The sequence below is a fragment of the Tachypleus tridentatus genome, chromosome 10 (assembly GCF_004210375.1).
Source record: "Tachypleus tridentatus isolate NWPU-2018 chromosome 10, ASM421037v1, whole genome shotgun sequence".
Lineage (NCBI taxonomy): Eukaryota > Metazoa > Arthropoda > Merostomata > Xiphosura > Limulidae > Tachypleus > Tachypleus tridentatus.
The window spans coordinates 36227321-36245397 of record NC_134834.1 but is presented as its reverse complement, the minus strand read 5'-3'; the positions used below and the strand labels follow the sequence as shown (position 1 = coordinate 36245397).

At 33.2% G+C, this 18077-nt stretch overlaps 1 protein-coding gene across 1 annotated transcript in view; it reads right to left on the bottom strand.

Moving 5' to 3' along the window:
- The window catches only part of PAPLA1 (Phosphatidic Acid Phospholipase A1), a 45116-nt gene extending 34206 nt beyond the window's left edge, over positions 1–10910 (bottom strand). The window contains exons 1-3 of the mRNA XM_076460774.1: positions 10734–10910; positions 4626–4991; positions 3310–3681 (exon numbers count right to left, since the gene is read on the bottom strand). Of these exons, the coding sequence (XP_076316889.1) occupies positions 3310–3681; positions 4626–4991; positions 10734–10869 (874 nt within the window). The 5' untranslated portion in view covers positions 10870–10910. The remainder of the gene's footprint in view (positions 1–3309; positions 3682–4625; positions 4992–10733) is intronic.
- Between the last annotated feature and the right edge of the window lie 7167 nt (positions 10911–18077).

Sequence of the window (18077 nt, the reverse complement as noted above, 5' to 3'; positions counted from 1 at the left end):
CTGGAAAAGTTTGTTATCACCTTGCTCACTTCAAGCTGACCGCCAACTGGCATGAAGCCGAGCCTTGAATACATAACCATAGTCCATGTAAGGGGCAGGTGTAGGGGTGATATTACCAGAGCAGACAGACTTAGCTACGATGTCAGCAAGCTTGTTCCCATCAATACCAACATCACCTGGTATCCAGAAAATCTGTATAGAAGTAGATGATACAGAGAAATGGGACAGTGGATGTTTATATCTCAAAGGAGGTAAACTGAAATTACAGAAACTTTTCTGGAAGGTTCCCTCACCACATACAGAAATCCACTTTGACCAAACAATCATTTTGGAGGTACTTGGGGTTATGAAAATTGTAAGATGTATAAGAAGAATTTTTGTTTTTAGTATGAAAGTTATATAATTTTTCTAAATGAAAATGTATTTTTGAACACATGCCACAACCTTTCAACCCTCCCTCTATTGGAATCCAAAGTTCCAATGGACCACACTCAGCAAGTCAACTACATCCAACACTTCACCCATTAGGTACTGAAATCCTTATAAGGGTAGGATGAGGACCTATGCCATTTTCACCTCAAGTCCTAGATTCCAGAGGAAACCTTTCAGAAAATTTCAGGAACACATAAATTGGTCTAATGTCAGAGACCCAAAATATTTCATCTTGTGCAACTGACTCCCATAACCTTGAAATAAACTCAGTAGTCAACAACCTCATAATGAGGGCAAACATAGAACAATAGTGGAAAGATGCCATAAAGACCTCATGTGACTCACTACACTAAAACCTGTGTCAGGACTTACATGACTGGTTCACTCAATCTTCAAAACCTCACTTGTTTGGCACATACATTCACATGAGGGTAACAGGAGGGCATCCAATTGGAGAAGCAAACTGCATTTGGGTAATTCAACTCCAGGAAAATCATCCATCCAGAGGATCTTGCAACTCCCTCTATACCTGCAGAACACCACTGCCCTTTTCTGAACTGAATGGTTGTAGTTGTTTTTGTGGAACTCTTCCAGCAGGTTGCCTCCATGATCAACTACCCCAGAGACTTGGATTGGTAAGTGGTAACGACTCCTGTACTCAACTAGAAGAAATGGAGAAAAAGTGCATTGGGAAGTCTAGAGGGACTGCAACATCCGAGACAGTTAAACTGGTAATCATAAAACCCTATTTTTAAAAGCACCTTTTTGGATTCCAACAGAGGGAGAGTTGAAGTCTTGTTGCATGCATTCAAAAAAGTTTGCATATGAAAGGCAACATAAAATAAGAAAAACTAATCTTGCAAGTCAAGACAAAATATACCAAACATTTCCTTTGACTCAGCTTGTTTTAGTAAAGACTTTATAAATTTACTTGTAAATCTTTAGTAAAATACTTTATTTGAGAAATGTGACTTTTTGGTGAATAAAATATTGGAAACATTTTCTAAAAGTCTGCCAAATTTCATGAAGAAACATTTAGTACATTAAAAATTATGTATAATTTTATGGTGATCACAAAATCAGTCATATGGACAAAGCCCATCTCTGTAATGTTATTATTGCACAATAAATAAAACATGAAAGAATGAAGCTTAGGAGAATTTAAAATCTTACCAAAAGTCAATTAACTATAATGATTACAAGGAACTGAGTCATGTAACTTACCTTTCAAAATAAGTTTGTCTGTAATTACAATTTCAAAGATTTAAAACCTCAGGTTTAGGTTATTCCTGTATCTAAACAATAAACCATGAGGGGGTAAATAACCCTTGTAAGTTTAATTATATTAAAATATTCATTTTAATGTCTCAAAATGCATTATTTTGCAATGTTTTAAACTATTTTAGAACAAGGATATAAAAAAATCATTTACTTTTTTCGTGCATGGTCAGAACATGGATATAAAAAATCATTTACTCTTCATACATGGTCAGTGAGTTACCTTGGCATTATAACCTCAGTTACATACCATATCTTTTAATATGGTACATGTATTTTTATAAAATTTGAAAAACTTTCAGTAAACATTACAAATCTTTTTGTATGCAAAATACTTTTTTAAAGAATTGTCTGTTAGTGCAAAACGATTTTCATGTTAAGATTAAAAATACTTTTCTTCATCTCAAAATTTTCTATTTCATCTGTGTAAATTCTAAAAAACCTACTAAGTAAATATAAAAAATTTTATTTTCAATCTGTATACCTTATATGTTATTTTCTTCACTCTATATGGACTCAATATGTTCAACTTTGTAACCATAATAATAATAATAAAAAAGAAAATTTTTCTTTTTTTTTCTATAATAATTGCAAAATGTAACAGGAAGCTATGTTTGTCCTTAATAGCTTAAGGCTCATAACAGTTTACACTTGTTTTCATTTAATTTTATTGTCCTTTGAACCATGTCTAACATTCTGGCCTCACAACTTGTAAATGGCTCAGGAAATCCATAGCTAAAGTTACCATACTGAATGACAACATGAGCTACTCATGTAGGATTATCTTTACCTAATCTAATCTACTAAGTTTCTTTTTTCTTATATTTTAGTTACTTTTATGATAATGACTCAAAAATGTACATAACATACATTAAATTTTTTTTATTTTATTTTAATAACTAGTGCATCTAAAAACACAGAATAATAACATTCACAAAACAAACAGTCTTATAACAATTATAATTTAACTGGCTTTTTCACCATAATTTAAGAGCCTAAGCTTCTCAATCTGAAAACAAAATAAAACTGCATCAAAAGCTATGTAATATTATATGTAATTTGATAGATGAAAATTTTGTATTTCTATTGGTTACACAGGTAAACATCAGAGAATTACTGGAAATTTGTGAATGAGAAGATGTGACAGTTGGACATGGTCTGACTTTCTAGTTTGTCTCTATAAATATAGAAAAACTGTGAATATACAAATTAGACATTGTCTCAGTCATACTTGTATTATATTGAGAAATATGTTAAACTCCATAATTCAAAAAGGGATGGTAAATAAATTAGAGTGGAGAAGACCTAGAGAACAAACGTCATGACCACAATACAAGGAAATCCTTGATTAAGGATTTCTTTAAATATTCCCTTTAAAACTAAGAAATTAAAACTTGTATAATATTCAAATTTAACTTAGTAATTACATTTGATTCCAAGTGTATGTATTCACTTTATTGATAATCAAACTGTTTAATTAAAGTTTGAAAGTAACTCTGTAAAAGGCCACAACATGCACATTTTAATCTGACTGCAGCAAGAAGGTTAAAAACAAACAAACCTGCTTTATGTTCAGTAACATTATCTAAATATATTTACCCTTTTTGTATGCTTCCTCAAGATTAAGAGAATCAATAATACTAAAAGGTATCCAAAGTTTTCTCTTCTCAATTTCTTTTTCATAAAACCAGTGAGGTTGGACTGGTTGGTATGTTATAAATCCTACAGGTAGGTTCCATGGTTGTGTCTGAGCTCCATACGGCATCTGTGAGGCTAGAGGTGGCTGGGAGATTGGTGACGTAGTCACAGAGATATTCTGCTCTTGTGAGCCTGATGATGGGACCAGAGGTGATGCAGTACCAACTACTGGAGGTGGTCTCAAATTTTCTGATACTGCATTTGGCTTTCCATATAATCCTGGTGTAGGTGCGTATCTCATTGGTGACTGACGACGAAAATTTTGGGCTGGGCCTACAAGAAACATTCAAGAAGAATCCATTATAGCTAACCCATTTGAATTTCTATCTTCATGCAAAAGTTCATCAAGTAATCTTTCAAAAATTACAGAAAGTTAACAAGAAATGCAAAATGTTGCTGATCAAAATGTCCAATGTAAATATAAAATCAAATTTTTCACATCAATTGATGAAAAAGTGGAATGCTTGTTACTTTGTAAAATATGTTCCAAAAAACTTACTTAATTTCATACAAAATGCAGAATATTACACAATTATTCAATGCGAGTTTAAAAGTTTGTCCATTTTATAACTAAAAAAAGTAAAAAATAAAACCAGTATACATTTCAAACTGTTTCCAAGAATACCAACATTCTGGAGGGATAGAAAGCAACATTCAGTAAAATAATCAAATTTATCTTACATATATGTATATATATATATATAATTAAAATATTTAATCTAAAACCTCTTCTGCAACATAGCAACTCTCGCAATTGGCATTTTTAGGTCTTCAGAAAACATTCACCAAAATCAGCATGCAATATGAACCTGGTGTGAAAAACTACAAGTTTAAGAAAACTTGTGTCAACATTCCATATATTCTACTCTCACATTATAAAATAGGAAGATATCAAAACATTATGAAACTTCATTGAACACAAATATGGTTATGAATTTCATACAATCTCAGTACATTTATCTACTGAGATATAGTACAAATGAAATTGTATTTTATACTGTGTTAAAGGGACTGAATCAATTTCTGAGTTATATTGATTATTCAGCTTTACTCTTATTGTACTATATGTCGTTTTCATATTAAGCATTGTTTACACGGATTTAAAAACACTTGGAAGAATTAAAGTGTTGGATTCTACATATGTTCATCTACTAATCAAAAGGTCAAATATATGTACAGTGAAAAACTGTCCAGTCTTTAATTTTGTATATAATTACCTGTTGGAGGTGGGCATGACAAATCAGAAACACTACCCATTGGGATATTTGTGGGTCCAGAATACAAAGGTACTGTACTTGTTGGTGGTGGTACCACTGTGGTATCTGATATGGGAGTAGGAGCAGGAGATGGTCTTGGGGAATCACTTGGAGTTGAAGTTTCACTAGACATAGGAGACAGTGACTTTGGCTGTGGTTTCACTTGGGGTGGACGTAAAGGTTGCTGTAGCTGACTTAGAATTCCACCACCACCACCTGAATCCTTTCTCTGAGAAGGTACAAGTGGCTGCATCATGCTTTTAGTAAGAGGTGCAATGTGTTGTTCTGTTGCTGGGATTGACTGTCCTACAAAACTATCTGTTTCCTCTACACACAAAAAAAAAATCTTGTCAACACATAAAAAAATAGCAGTTGAATTTTACAAGAAATGTAAGCATTTTAATTGTTTTAGAAAACACAGTAGAGTGAAATCACTTTTTCAAATTTCAAAGCTTCAAGTTCTTATAAATATAACATATAAAAATATTTTATCTACAAAAGCTACATAATCTGTAGAAAGTCATTTTTAGGTTTCAAACTGTTCCACCCACTAGCTTTTTTTCATTTTTTTTTCACAACACAAAGTGGTGTGTCAAATCAAAGCCTGTAAATTTTATACAATTAACTTAATCAACTGATATGAAAAGTTGTTTTTAACAAACCAAAAGCTTCAACCTTGATTAAAATACAGTGTGTGAAAAAATAAAAAAAAATATATATAGTGATTGCAAGTCTTCACCCCCACCCACACCTATGTGTTGGTAATACATTTTAGCTATTTTCTTGCGAAAGACAAACTCAAATGGCCAACAATATTTATTATATATTAATCTCATACTAGTTTCTAAAAATTACAAAAAAATAAAAAGGTACATTGTTACCCAGTCTAGTGATACAACACAAAAAATCTTGAAAACTTGTGTTGCAAAAGTCTCTAGCATCCTCAGCTTTTACCATTGTTAACTTTGTCACTATTCTGCTAAAGCATAAACAAGTGACTCTGTACAATTCTATCAGATACAAAAGTATATTATAGAGCCATGTGAAAAATTACTTTGGATCATATAGAGCCATTAGTATTGAATTAAGCATAGCATTTTGAAAGTTAAAATTTGATTTACTGTTACATACTAAGAATAATGAGAAACAAAAACTCTACAACCCTAAGGAAGAAGATTGTTTAGAAACAGTTCTGGAGAAGGCTATATAAAGTTCTCAATCTTTCATTAAGTACAGTAAAGTAGGCTATGAAAATGTGGAAGATGTGCCTTACTACTTCAACCTTGCCAAAATAAGGTCACCCTATGAAAGTTTGCACCTGACAAGCAGAAAAAATCATCAAAGAAGAAACTGTTAAGCCAACAGTTACACTGAAAGAACTACAGACTTCAATACCAGCAGCTGGAATTACTATATACACCTCAACAATATTAGATACCTTACACAAAAAAGTCTTGTGTCGTAGGGTAGCAAGAAAAAAACGACTACTGACAGATACATCTTAGATCACAAATGAACTGTACCTGTAAATATTTCAATAACTCTACAACAATACAGACTCAGTTCAGTGAACCATGCCCATGCACACTGAGTTAATGTAAGGAGCCCAAAAATGACCACTATGCTCCAAGTGAGAAACTTGTGCTATATAATTCTTATAAATATAAGTTATATATTTAATATTTTAAATCTTTATAATACTACAGGGTGTTTGGAAAGTCACTGTGCACTTATATATTTATTAACAGACATGTTTCAATATAGAATACAGGTGGTAAATATGAATGACAATTATAAACAATATTGAAAGTGACCCCCCATTGGCTTCAATACAGGCCTGGATCCTTCTTATTTTGTTTCTAAACACCGCTATCAGTTGCTGGCTTGAAATAGACTGAATAAAATATGATTACGAAACTACACAGTAACTTTCCGAACACCCTGTATAATACAATCACTGACGTGATCTTAAAAATAAAAAAAAAAATTTCCAATTGCCATTCTTTTATGATTTTATAGCATAATAAATGGACAACTTTCTCTTTCGAGACTGTCTTTCCACAGCCACCCTTAACCACATCACAACAGCTCATAGGTCAAAGGCAGAGACATCACCTATACTGACTTGCATTCAAAATTTTATTGAACTACTATTTTATGAATTTATAAAGTCTAGTATCAAATTGTATAATTCAATTTTTAATATTACATATTAGTTAATTTCTTAACTTAAAAGTAAGTATTAAAAGAACATACCTAAATATTGATTTTTGTGAGCCACATGGTATGCTGAATGCAACAATGGTTCAAATTAGATGCTTGTGATGTCAAAATACTAAATCTATAGTTTTGTATGATTAGGAACTCAAATTATCAATATTGACAAGTTAGAATGTAAAATAAAAACCTCATATTTTCTATTTGTTGAGACATCACTTATGAACTGAATCAAATGCAGTGGCCCCACTACCTCTTTCCACTTTTGGAAATGGTCCTTTATGTACACTTACTTCAATATATTACATGTGAATAACCAATTATTCTAATTATAATTGTTTTCTGTAACTACTTACTTACTGTTCTATGTTTGAAGAAAAATGAATTAAAGAACTTGTTTGTAAATTGTAATAATCAATATACATATTTAATGTATAATAATTGAAATTTGACTATTTTATTAAATACTAGTCCACTAAAGCACAGCCAAGACAGGTCAGTTTTATATTATTGGATATGGTAACAATAATGAGTGCACATACACAGCATCCTTACAACTTCTGTAATATTTGCCAAGCACAGCTGAAAAGTCAATATAATAAAATTACATAAAACTAAAATGTTATAAAATTTAAGCTATATAGACTAAGCAATGTATGAAAAATAATAATCTCACAAGAGATTAGTTGCACCAGTTTACAAGCAAACTTAGATGGATATGTAACAATGTTGCACAGCGATCTATGACAAATCTATCTTCTGTCTTGGAAGGAAGTTGCATCGTTTACTCAGAAGAATAAAGTTGTAAAGTTTCTCCAAACCTCATGTACACCACTTTGAGATCTGTCAAGCAACTTCTCATTGAAATTCTTTCCCACTTCAACCATCACTGTAATGCCATCTTCTTTGACTGCTATTTAGGAATACATGTACCAAAAGGCCAATTTTGAATACTGCCCAATTATTGACTTGCCACCAACAAATCCAACCAACGAGCATTGCACTGTAGAAACTGACCATAACTGGTTTTCAGTTTCCTTGTTTACTCTCCAGGGAGTAACACTAGCAATCTTCACTTTCTTTTGAAAGTTACAACTGACAGTGATCTACCTTCTGTTTTAGAAAGAAGTTTATTTGTGATCAATCTGTCAATATACTGCTTCCTAAGTATCAAACACATACAATGTATGCTGCATTGTTTCAAATGTTTGGCCAAATTTCACCTTCTACAAAGTTTTCTGTCCTGCATTACTCCTACAGGAATTAAACAGAAGACCAGTAAGCAGCTGCAATGGATGATCAGGCAGAAGTAAACAAGAGGATCCAACAAATTATTGACATAGAAAATGCTGATATTGTTACTGATCTGCAAATACTAAACTCTAGTCAAGCCACAAAGTTTGACATATTTTGGTGTTACTGTTGACAGTTGGTGAAATGGTAAAATTACTCATCTTGCTTGAGCTGTCTCTTTTTGGGATTTGGATGTGCAAGTGAAAAGTTTCTGCCATGTTTATTCTCCCATTCAGACTTTGAGTTGCAAGGCTTCTGTTTTGACCCAAAATACCAACTGCCAAGAATACCCTTCATCACTACACTAGAAGATTCAGCATAAAGTTCAAGGTTCAGCAATGTCATCATTATGCATGTTTTCTTACAGCAAAGCCACACGGACCATCTGCTGTTTCCACTGAGGGGAACTGTACCTCCGATATCAGCAGTGTAAATCTGAAGACTTACTGGGGGACTCATCATTATGCAGCAGCATTTTGTTATATACGTATGTCCTGTTATTGCATTATTACTTTAGATTGATCTGTCTTGACAATAAACTAAAAATGGATAAACCTAGTTGCCCAGTAGCAACAGTAGATTAAAACAAATTAGTTCCAGTTGACTACAATATTTTTATGACAGTTGGGAATGATGATTTTATCTAGTTTGGGATTGTGCCAACTGTGACTTTAGTGAATGACCTACCTAACGAAAACTCTGACTCTTATGTTTTGCCTAATGACACAACCTTTGAACTATCATCTCGATTTAGGCACACATTTAGGGTGTATTAAATCCTGCAGTCAGCATTATTTACTAAATCAGGGTTCTTTTTATATTTTGATTGGAGGCCAGACCATCACCTTACATGTGTTTCATTACAGTTATCATTGGTTTGTTTCATTACAGTTATCATTCGTTTGCCTTTTTCTCAAGCTCAATCTTAATTTTTTAATTGCTGGTCAACAGCGAGTTAGCCAAAGAAAAAATGTCAGATGACTATAAGAAAGAGATTTCAAAGTGTAACAGTCTTGCTGAGCTGAGAAAAATTGTGGAAAAAGAAAATGACCAAAGTGTTGGACCTATCAAAGACAGCCTATCATCAGTGAAGATCTTTCTCTGCCCAATTTTTGCATGTTTGCAACTAAAAGAAAAGCCAGTTGAAATATACATTTCAGAAACACTTTGGAAAATTAGTGAATTATAAACAGCAGTCATAGCTTTTGGCAGCATCCTAAACGATGGTGGAAATTATGTGAAGGCAAACATTGAAGAACACAAAAATATACTAGAATTCCTTCAGCTCTGTTGCCAGATGGGCCACTACATATTTAATAATCTCAAATGGAAATGATGTATTAAGCTGCGTAAGCCCGTTCATGTGCTTCAAACCCAAAGATGTTTTGCATAATACTAAGCATCTTCCATTTTCTGTACCTGATGAAGAGGGACACTTCCTTTCATCTGAACAAGTTTGTGAACAGATACAATGAACAGCATCAATCTTCCTTGAAAACCATCTATGAATAAAATAAATTTTGTTTTTTTGCTACTGTGCAATATGCAAAATATTCATACCTGATGGTGCAGTGTGAAGAATGCAATATATGGAGACATATTAACTCAAAGCAAAAACTCAGTATTGCAAAATGTTACTAACTTCAAAGACATTTGGATGATCATTCATATTCTTTTCATGTCACGTTTGAAGAGCTGAATTCAAAGATGTGAAAATCAAATATCATAGATGTGAGGACACAATTGAAAACTATATTACTCAACAAACTTTGAACTGATATGTGTGTACTGTGTAGTTGAGCAGTATACACATCATCTGACACCGTGAACCATACTCCCACTACCTGCCATCAGCAGAGAAGTGACTATCCATTTTGTTCTGTTTGTAGTGTATTGTAATAGGTATGTTTTGCATTGTGCAATTACTCTTGCAATTGTTCTTAAGTGGCTTGTAGTAATAATAAATAAGAAATAATAAACTACCTGCCCAAATGCTCTTGAAGCTCTGATGTGATGAGAAATAATGAATCAACTTGATGTAAATTAAGGGTATTAATTTAATTTTAAGTTACTACATGGCATTACCAATATTGGTGCCTGTGCTAAGCAAAATTTAGGCTCTACATTTTACGGAACAGCAAATTTAAATTTAATACATATGACAAAATAGTAACGTTAGAAAGACCTATCTTTACTCTTTTCAGATAACTTAAATTAGCATTTGTGAAAAGTTGGTCTAGACATAAAATTCAAATAAGAATGACTTTGCTATTGTTTTACTCTGAATAGCCTTATGACTTATGAATCTTAGAAATTGCATATTGCCAACACTGTAGCATTACATTGCTTGTGCTTGGATGTTATATAACCATAGATATGTAATGACGCGTGCATCCACTGTTATAACGTATAGCAACTTTGAGTGTTAAGGTTACGTATGGTACAGTATAAACTATATACAATAAAGCAAAAATTAGTATAAATCAACTATTAAAATACGCATCTGTTAGTAGATATAATGATCTTTTATTGTTAATATTTTTAAGAAGTATGTCATACCCGACTGTGTCACAGGTAGTAGAATAGCGCTCCCTGCCATTTGATCCCACGAAAATCCAGTTCCAGGGGGTTGAAGTAATAGAGAAGCAACATTTTTATCATTGTCTTTTCCTGATCCAAAACCACGTCCAGCCATACTTGACGTGTACACCTTACGATGTACCAAGAGGAAGTAAATACCCGGAAACCTTGTTAAAGCAATATTAAATGAGGGGTCGTTACTTAAATTACTATTTGCAAAAAGGAAAAGGGATGGGGTGCACAGAAAATAAAACTAAAAGTAAATTATCTGGGCGAAAATTAAATTTTCTTTATTTTTAATAATTTCAAAAACAGCTTAAGAAAAGTGTATGAAGTCAAATGATTACTGAATTTCAATGTGTTATTTCGATTTGTTTGCTGTCATTTATCACCAAGATAAAATCAATAGGAATAAGTCAATGTTGTGTACAACAAAAAAGTAGCAAATAAATGATTTAGGGATTTGCAAATATCAGATACTTTATTCTTCTATAATGCATAGTTTGCAACATTGTTAAGGCTCTTCACTGGAATATGCTTAATCAGGTCAAAGTTTTGATTATTTTTGTCTAGTAATTCAAAAATAAATCTAGCACGCGTTTATCTGATTGCTATAATAAAGATAAATTTGAAGACTATATTTTGTGTAAGCTATTAGTTTATAGTTTAGTTTTAATGTTTATTTGTCATAGGGAGATTATTATAGCCTAATGATAGTGTAATATTTAGAACTTTCCTACAGAAAGGGGAATAAACGAGTACATTATAAAAATGCCAGTCTGAGAGAATTAATGAGTTAAAGCAGTAACAGGAATTTTCTGATTCTGTTTTCCAGCCAATTGTCATGTATTACAAGTTTTACCAAAATGAGAAACATTTTGCCTGATATTAGGCAAAAAAAAATGTCTCATAATTTTGTTAAATGTCTTTTTGATACCTAAGTGACCTCCATTAAAAGTTCATGAGCAACTTTCAATATTTCAGAACAATATATTTTTGGAACAATATTTGATAAACTACAGCCCCATCCTATGAAGCTGGTGTATTTGGTGATCTTCATTTTTTCATGAGCACACAATTTATGCAAAAGTAACCATTTGGAACCTCCTCCAGATCATTTTTTGAGAGTGCACATTTAAATAGTGAATAGATCTGTGGATCCTTTCCTTGCTCATGGATTAGCTTGCTTTTAGCAAACGGAACTTCACTAAGTGAATCAGATCCCTCATATCCATCACTGTCACCCAGTCATTCGCAAGATCCATGTTGGACCTGAAAAATGTATGTGACAAATCTATAATTTCATCTTCTGAACACGTGTCTATCATCTCCTTTTGGTTTAATTTCTTCGCCTAAACTCGAATTACATCACACGACGGAAACACTCCTGGATTCTTCTCAACAACATCTTTAGATGAAACACTGATTGGCTCGCTACCAATTTTGGGTTCTTCAACAACTTTTCCCCCAGCCAAATTGTTTCCCAACAATAATAATACATCATTAACTGGCAGAGTATATCTTACTCTAACCACAAGTGATCCTGAAACTAGGTCTGATGTTAAACAAATGTTATGAAGAGGAACATCAATAAAACCACTCTCAATACCCTGAGCCATAATAGACTCAGCACTGGCAGAACTCGAATCTAAAACCAATACACCTTCTACAAACAATGACTGAATCGCCCCAGTGTCATGTAAAATACGTATGGGTATTGAATTAGTAGTGTCATTTGTCAAAGACACAGAACTAACAGACACAAAAGGTCTAAATCTCTCCATAAATACATCAGACTTTTTACCAGTAGTGAAATCAACAACATTAGGTGATCTGGTGAAACTAAGTCCATATGTAGATACATGCACACTGGGTGTTGCCTCCTTTTTCTCTTTTTCTTTTTCAAACTCCAACAATTGGACATCACATTACTAGGTCTTTTACAAAAAATGGCAGACAAGCCATTAAGTTTTAAGTTAAGATCTTATTAAGTTTTAGCCTGACTATCCTCAACTTTAGTGGATTGGACAGATATTGAATTTTGCTGAGATGGCAAGAATTTTTTTTTTTTTTTAATGAAAAGTGGTTTATTGTGTTAAAGTGTAATTATCAGAAAGAGAAACTGCTTCTTGTAGTATTTCAACTTGCTTTTCATCTAAATAAGTGTTGATGTCATCATTCTTACAGCGTTTACATTCTTCAGTTAGACATAATTGTCTTTATTGATCGAAAGTGTTACCAATACGCATAGAATTCCACCATCGATCAAAATAAACCTTTTTTTTCGTGGGAGAATTGCATATAAGTTTGGTTATCTTGTTTGCGATAACCTCGAAACTTTGGCGATAAGCCTCCGGCACTAACTTGTGTGCTTTGAGGATAGCTGCTTCAACCTTATCGTAATTGGTGTCATCTTTTAGAAGGAGAGAGGCATAAACTTCTTGTGCTTTACCAGTCAAAACACTTTGTAATAATAATGACCATTTTCGGTAGGCCATTCCATGATTCGGGCAACTTTCTCAAAGTATTGAAAATATTTATCAACTTCATTTTCATTAACGGTGGTACTCTAATATATCGATTGAGTTCAAAGTTGTCATTTTGTTTTGGTCGATCTCAGTTGAGTCTAATTTCCATTTTAGTCAGCCTAATTTCATTTTTGACTTGAATACGAGCTCTTTTGGCCTTGAGACGTTTACTTTCTCTTTCTTCTTCAATACGGGCTTGTTCAAGCTCGATTCGTTTGAGTTTTAACTGAATTTCTAACGTATTGCTATTTCCAATAACTGTTAATATGTTATTTGACATCAACATTGAAACACGCAATTTTCTTTTTTTAACATAAACATATTTTAATATACAAACATAAAAAATACAATTTACAATAAGATTATTACTAATAGTTATTACAAATAATGGTTTATATACAAGAGTTTACAAATTTACAAACGATACTGAGTTTTATATCCAATATAGAACTAAATAAGTTATCGACGATCCGAGTCCATGACAAACAATTAATTCACTGTTGATAAACCTGTACACTTCTTTTCAAAGGTTGTGTAAGCTTGAAACACTGGTAAGTTTTCGGTACCGACAATGTCTAATGTCCTCGTAGAAATTCGAAAGTACGAAGCAATTCACTGAAGTTGAACGGTCTGTAATATTCGATATCTTTATTTTTTGTTTTTGAATTTTGCGCAAAGCTACTCGAGGGCTATCTGCACTAGCCGTCCCTAATTTAGCAGTGTAAGACTAGAGGGAAAGCAACTAGTCATCACCATCCACCGCCAACTTTTGGGCTACTCTTTTACCAACGAATAGTGGGATTGATCGTAACTTTATAACGCCCCCAAGGCTGAAAAGGCAAGCATGTTTGGTGCGACGGGGAAGCGAATCCGCGACCTTTAGATTACGAGTCGCATGTCTTAACCCACCTGGCCATGCTGGGCCTATTCGATATCTATAAACGTTCCTGCTCCAATTCTATAGTCTTCTTCCGATTAATAGGCGTTAATCACAATTGTAGCTGATCAACAGTATTCTTTGTCTCATCCGTGCCTGTATGTATGATATATTATTATAAGCCATACTATTCAAAACTTAATTAAGAATCACATCCTATTGAAGCCTAGCAACGAATTTGATTTATTTCTACTAAAAAGGCCCGACATGGCCAGGTGGTCAAGGTGCTCGACTCGTAATTTGAGGATCGCGGGTTCGAATTTCAACCGTGGGGGTGTTATATTGTGACGGTCAGTTCCACTATTCGTTGGTAAAAGAGTAGCCTAAGGGTTGGCAGTGATAACTAGCTGCCTTCCATCTGATCTTACACTGCTAAATTATGGATGGCTAGCGCAGAAGCCCTCATGTTGCTTTGCGCCAAATTCAAAAACGGACAAACAGTTCTACCAAAAATAATTATAAAAGTGCATTTTTTATTTATAAGATTAAACTTCAGATCAGAATCAAACATATCATTGCCGTTAACTATGTATTTTGTTTAAGATTTCCCGTGACGTAAGCTCCAACTTTGAATTTACCTTAAATTATTAGGCCTAAATATAATTGAATTGAGCGTAGCTAGGCTTATATAAGGCCTAGACCTATGGTATTTCTATAGTTGAGAAAAGCTAGATAGTATTTAAAATTCCGTGGCACTTTTGTAGTATTCTAGTCTGTTCGATGTAAGCTATTTTACATTGGACATACTAGAAGAAAATTAATATTCTGAATTAATTAAGCGTGCATCCGTGTTTTCATCAAAAACCACATCGGGCTATCTTTTTTTTGTTTGTTTGGAAATTTCGCACAAAGCTACTCGAGGGCTATCTGTGCTAGCCGTCCCTAATTTAGCAGTGTAAGACTAGAGGGAAGGCAGCTAGTCATCACCACCCACCGCCAACTCTTGGGCTACTCTTTTACCAACGAATAGTGGGATTTCGGGCTATCTGCTGTGTCCACTGAGTGCAAGCGAACCCTTGATTTTAACGTTGTAAATCCGTAGACTTACCGCTGTATCAGTGGAAGACTGAATTAATTAACACAAAATAAATGTTACAAATAATAATATTACTATTTCACTTTTAGTAGAACACATAAGTAAAACTAAACGTACAATTCAATGGGAAAAAAACCTGTTAGCTAATTAATATGAAAATATGTGAATCTATTGAGATAATTAAATATAAAAATGTAAATTTAAATCATTAAATAAGGATGATGAACCTCATGGAAATGTTATTAATAGAGAGCATGATATTCGCTAACATGTAAATTAGTCTTCTAGTTTGTTTAGAATTTTGTGCAAAGCTACATGAGAGCTATCTGCGCTAGCCATATCTAATTTAGCAGTGTAAGACTAGAGGGAAGGCAGTTAGTCACCACCACCAACCGCTAACTCTTGAGCTACTCTTTTGCCAATGAATAGTGGGATTTACTATACCATTATAACGCTCTCACGGCTGAAAGGGCAAGTATGTTTGGTGTGACCCGAAGTCGAACCCGCGACTTTCAGATTGCAAGACGAGCGTCCTAACCACCTTTCCATGCTTCTGGTAATTGTATAAATACAGTTATATTTTGCAAAACATTGCACTTTTGAAGATGACGCATTGATACGTCGAAATACGTGGTGTATTGGACTAATTCCAGTCTCATCGGGTTTTTTATTGATTTTAGTGTTGTATAGTAAGTTATTAGTATTGTATTGTACTTTTAGGACTGAGATTGCCTTAATTTTAGAATTGTTTATTAAAAATCGTTGTTTTAAAATAATTGTGAGTTTTGAAGCTAGTTAGGTTTATATAAGGCTTAGGCCTAAAGTATTGCCATAATTGAATAAAGGGAAATTTTATATAAAAAAAAATTATACAAGTCCTAGGCCTAACTCTACCCATAAGGCTTTGTGTACGTAGTTTAGTGGAATATCTATTTTTTATTACATTGTATTTAAATCTGATACATAATTATTTGATATGAACAATTATTGAGGATAAAAGTAGTCAAGCTAAGTTTCTTCTTATCTTTATTTCACGTGAGACTACCTTGATTTGAACACATCTTCCAGAGTACTGTTGTAAAACTCATTTTTAAGTATCTTCCTAAATATCTGGTTTATTTTACATATAAAATTAAGACACAAGAGCAAATATATGTCAAATTCTGGGCCTAGTGTAGACTAATAATTACATGCCAGACATTAAATCCAGTGATTCGTGATATTTGTCCCGTTGTTGGCAAAACGTGCTCCACACATCGAAAAACTGGGTGCATTATGAAAATGACATTTATATCCCGATATTCGAGTAGAGTAGTCCAAAAATTGTGGTGAGTCTACTGACTAGACTTTTTTTAAGTACATAATGGTTACTACTGAAACGAGTTAATTTCAACGCTTCCTTTTCTATTCTTCAAGGTAGAGCCTTCTTTCATCCAAAATTCCTGCTGGTGGGCCAGTCATTTACTGGGACTTAAATTAAGAGTAAAGGTTACTGAATATGACTTTGCTGCATCACGGAGGTGTCTTCTACTGTTTTTTTTTTTTTGGGTGGGGGGGCTAAATTGCTGCAAGAAAATATGAATAAATAAGTTGTAATGAAAATGACAGACACAGACTCGCCAAACATTGAATGTTGCTACTATAATGATAACAACAATAGATAGAGAAATAAGAAAGGTCAACGTGTTTATGAAGTATTTAATTTCAGTTTATAACATAACGTTAAATTTCATTATTCATTTACAATACCAGAATATCAAGGTAGTACTATGTAGTACAGCTTCGTTCCCAGTAGAAATGACGATATATAAAGTCTTCTGTTAATATTATCTTTAATTGTACATGGCTATTTCTACGCTACCTAATAACACAGCAGTCAAATACCTAATTATAACCATCTGCAATTTGTCCTATAGCTGGCCGTATCAGGTTTTCTTCTTGCCAAAACATAAATTTTAAGCTATCAAGTTCGGAAGGTCATACATATATATATGTTGTATTGTAAGACAAAGTGTATCTTTTGTAACAAAAATAATTTCTATAAGACGGTATCACACTATTAAAAGATACTTGATTTAAGAGCGATTTGATTCACGTTTTTATCTACACTAACTATTAATATTATTCTGATACAAACAGCTACATTTTTTGTTTTTGTTTTTTACAAAACCTGTGCAACCTCATAACTACATTTACTCTCTCCTGATTGGTAGAGAAGGAAAACATGGTTAAAGAATTACCAAAGTCTTAGAAGTAAAAACCTAGTTGTGAAGAGACTGGTTCTGTAATTCAAATGATGTGGTTGGTTTACTTTGTGGAAAATTTGCACTAAAATTTTGGTAACTTAGTTTTGTTTCACTATAGTTCACTTTAAGAAGGAAAGTTGTTTTTTTTTAATTATTGTTTGGTGCTAATGCAGTGAGTTTCTAAAAGAAACAAAGAGTATTCAGTGTTACTACAGTTAGTCTAAGAGGGACAAGTGTTATCTTTCATTTTGCATCACTACAGTCGGTTTCTAAGAGAAGCGAGTGTTTTTGTGTTCTGCTATTGCAGTGAGTTTCTATGAGGGAGAAGTGCTTTTGTTTATTGTTACTGAAGTTACTTTCAATGAGGGACAAGTGCTTTTGTTCGGTATTACTACAATTAGTTTCCAAGAGGGACAATTGTTTTTCCTTTTCAGTGATGTCGAGAAACCCACTTGTTGAGAAATTTATATGCAAAAACGGCTCGTTTGGGTTGAGAAAATATTTTACATAGAAGAGCGAACAACGTTTCGACCTTTTTCGGTCATCGTCAGGTTCACAAAGAAAGAGGTAACTGAC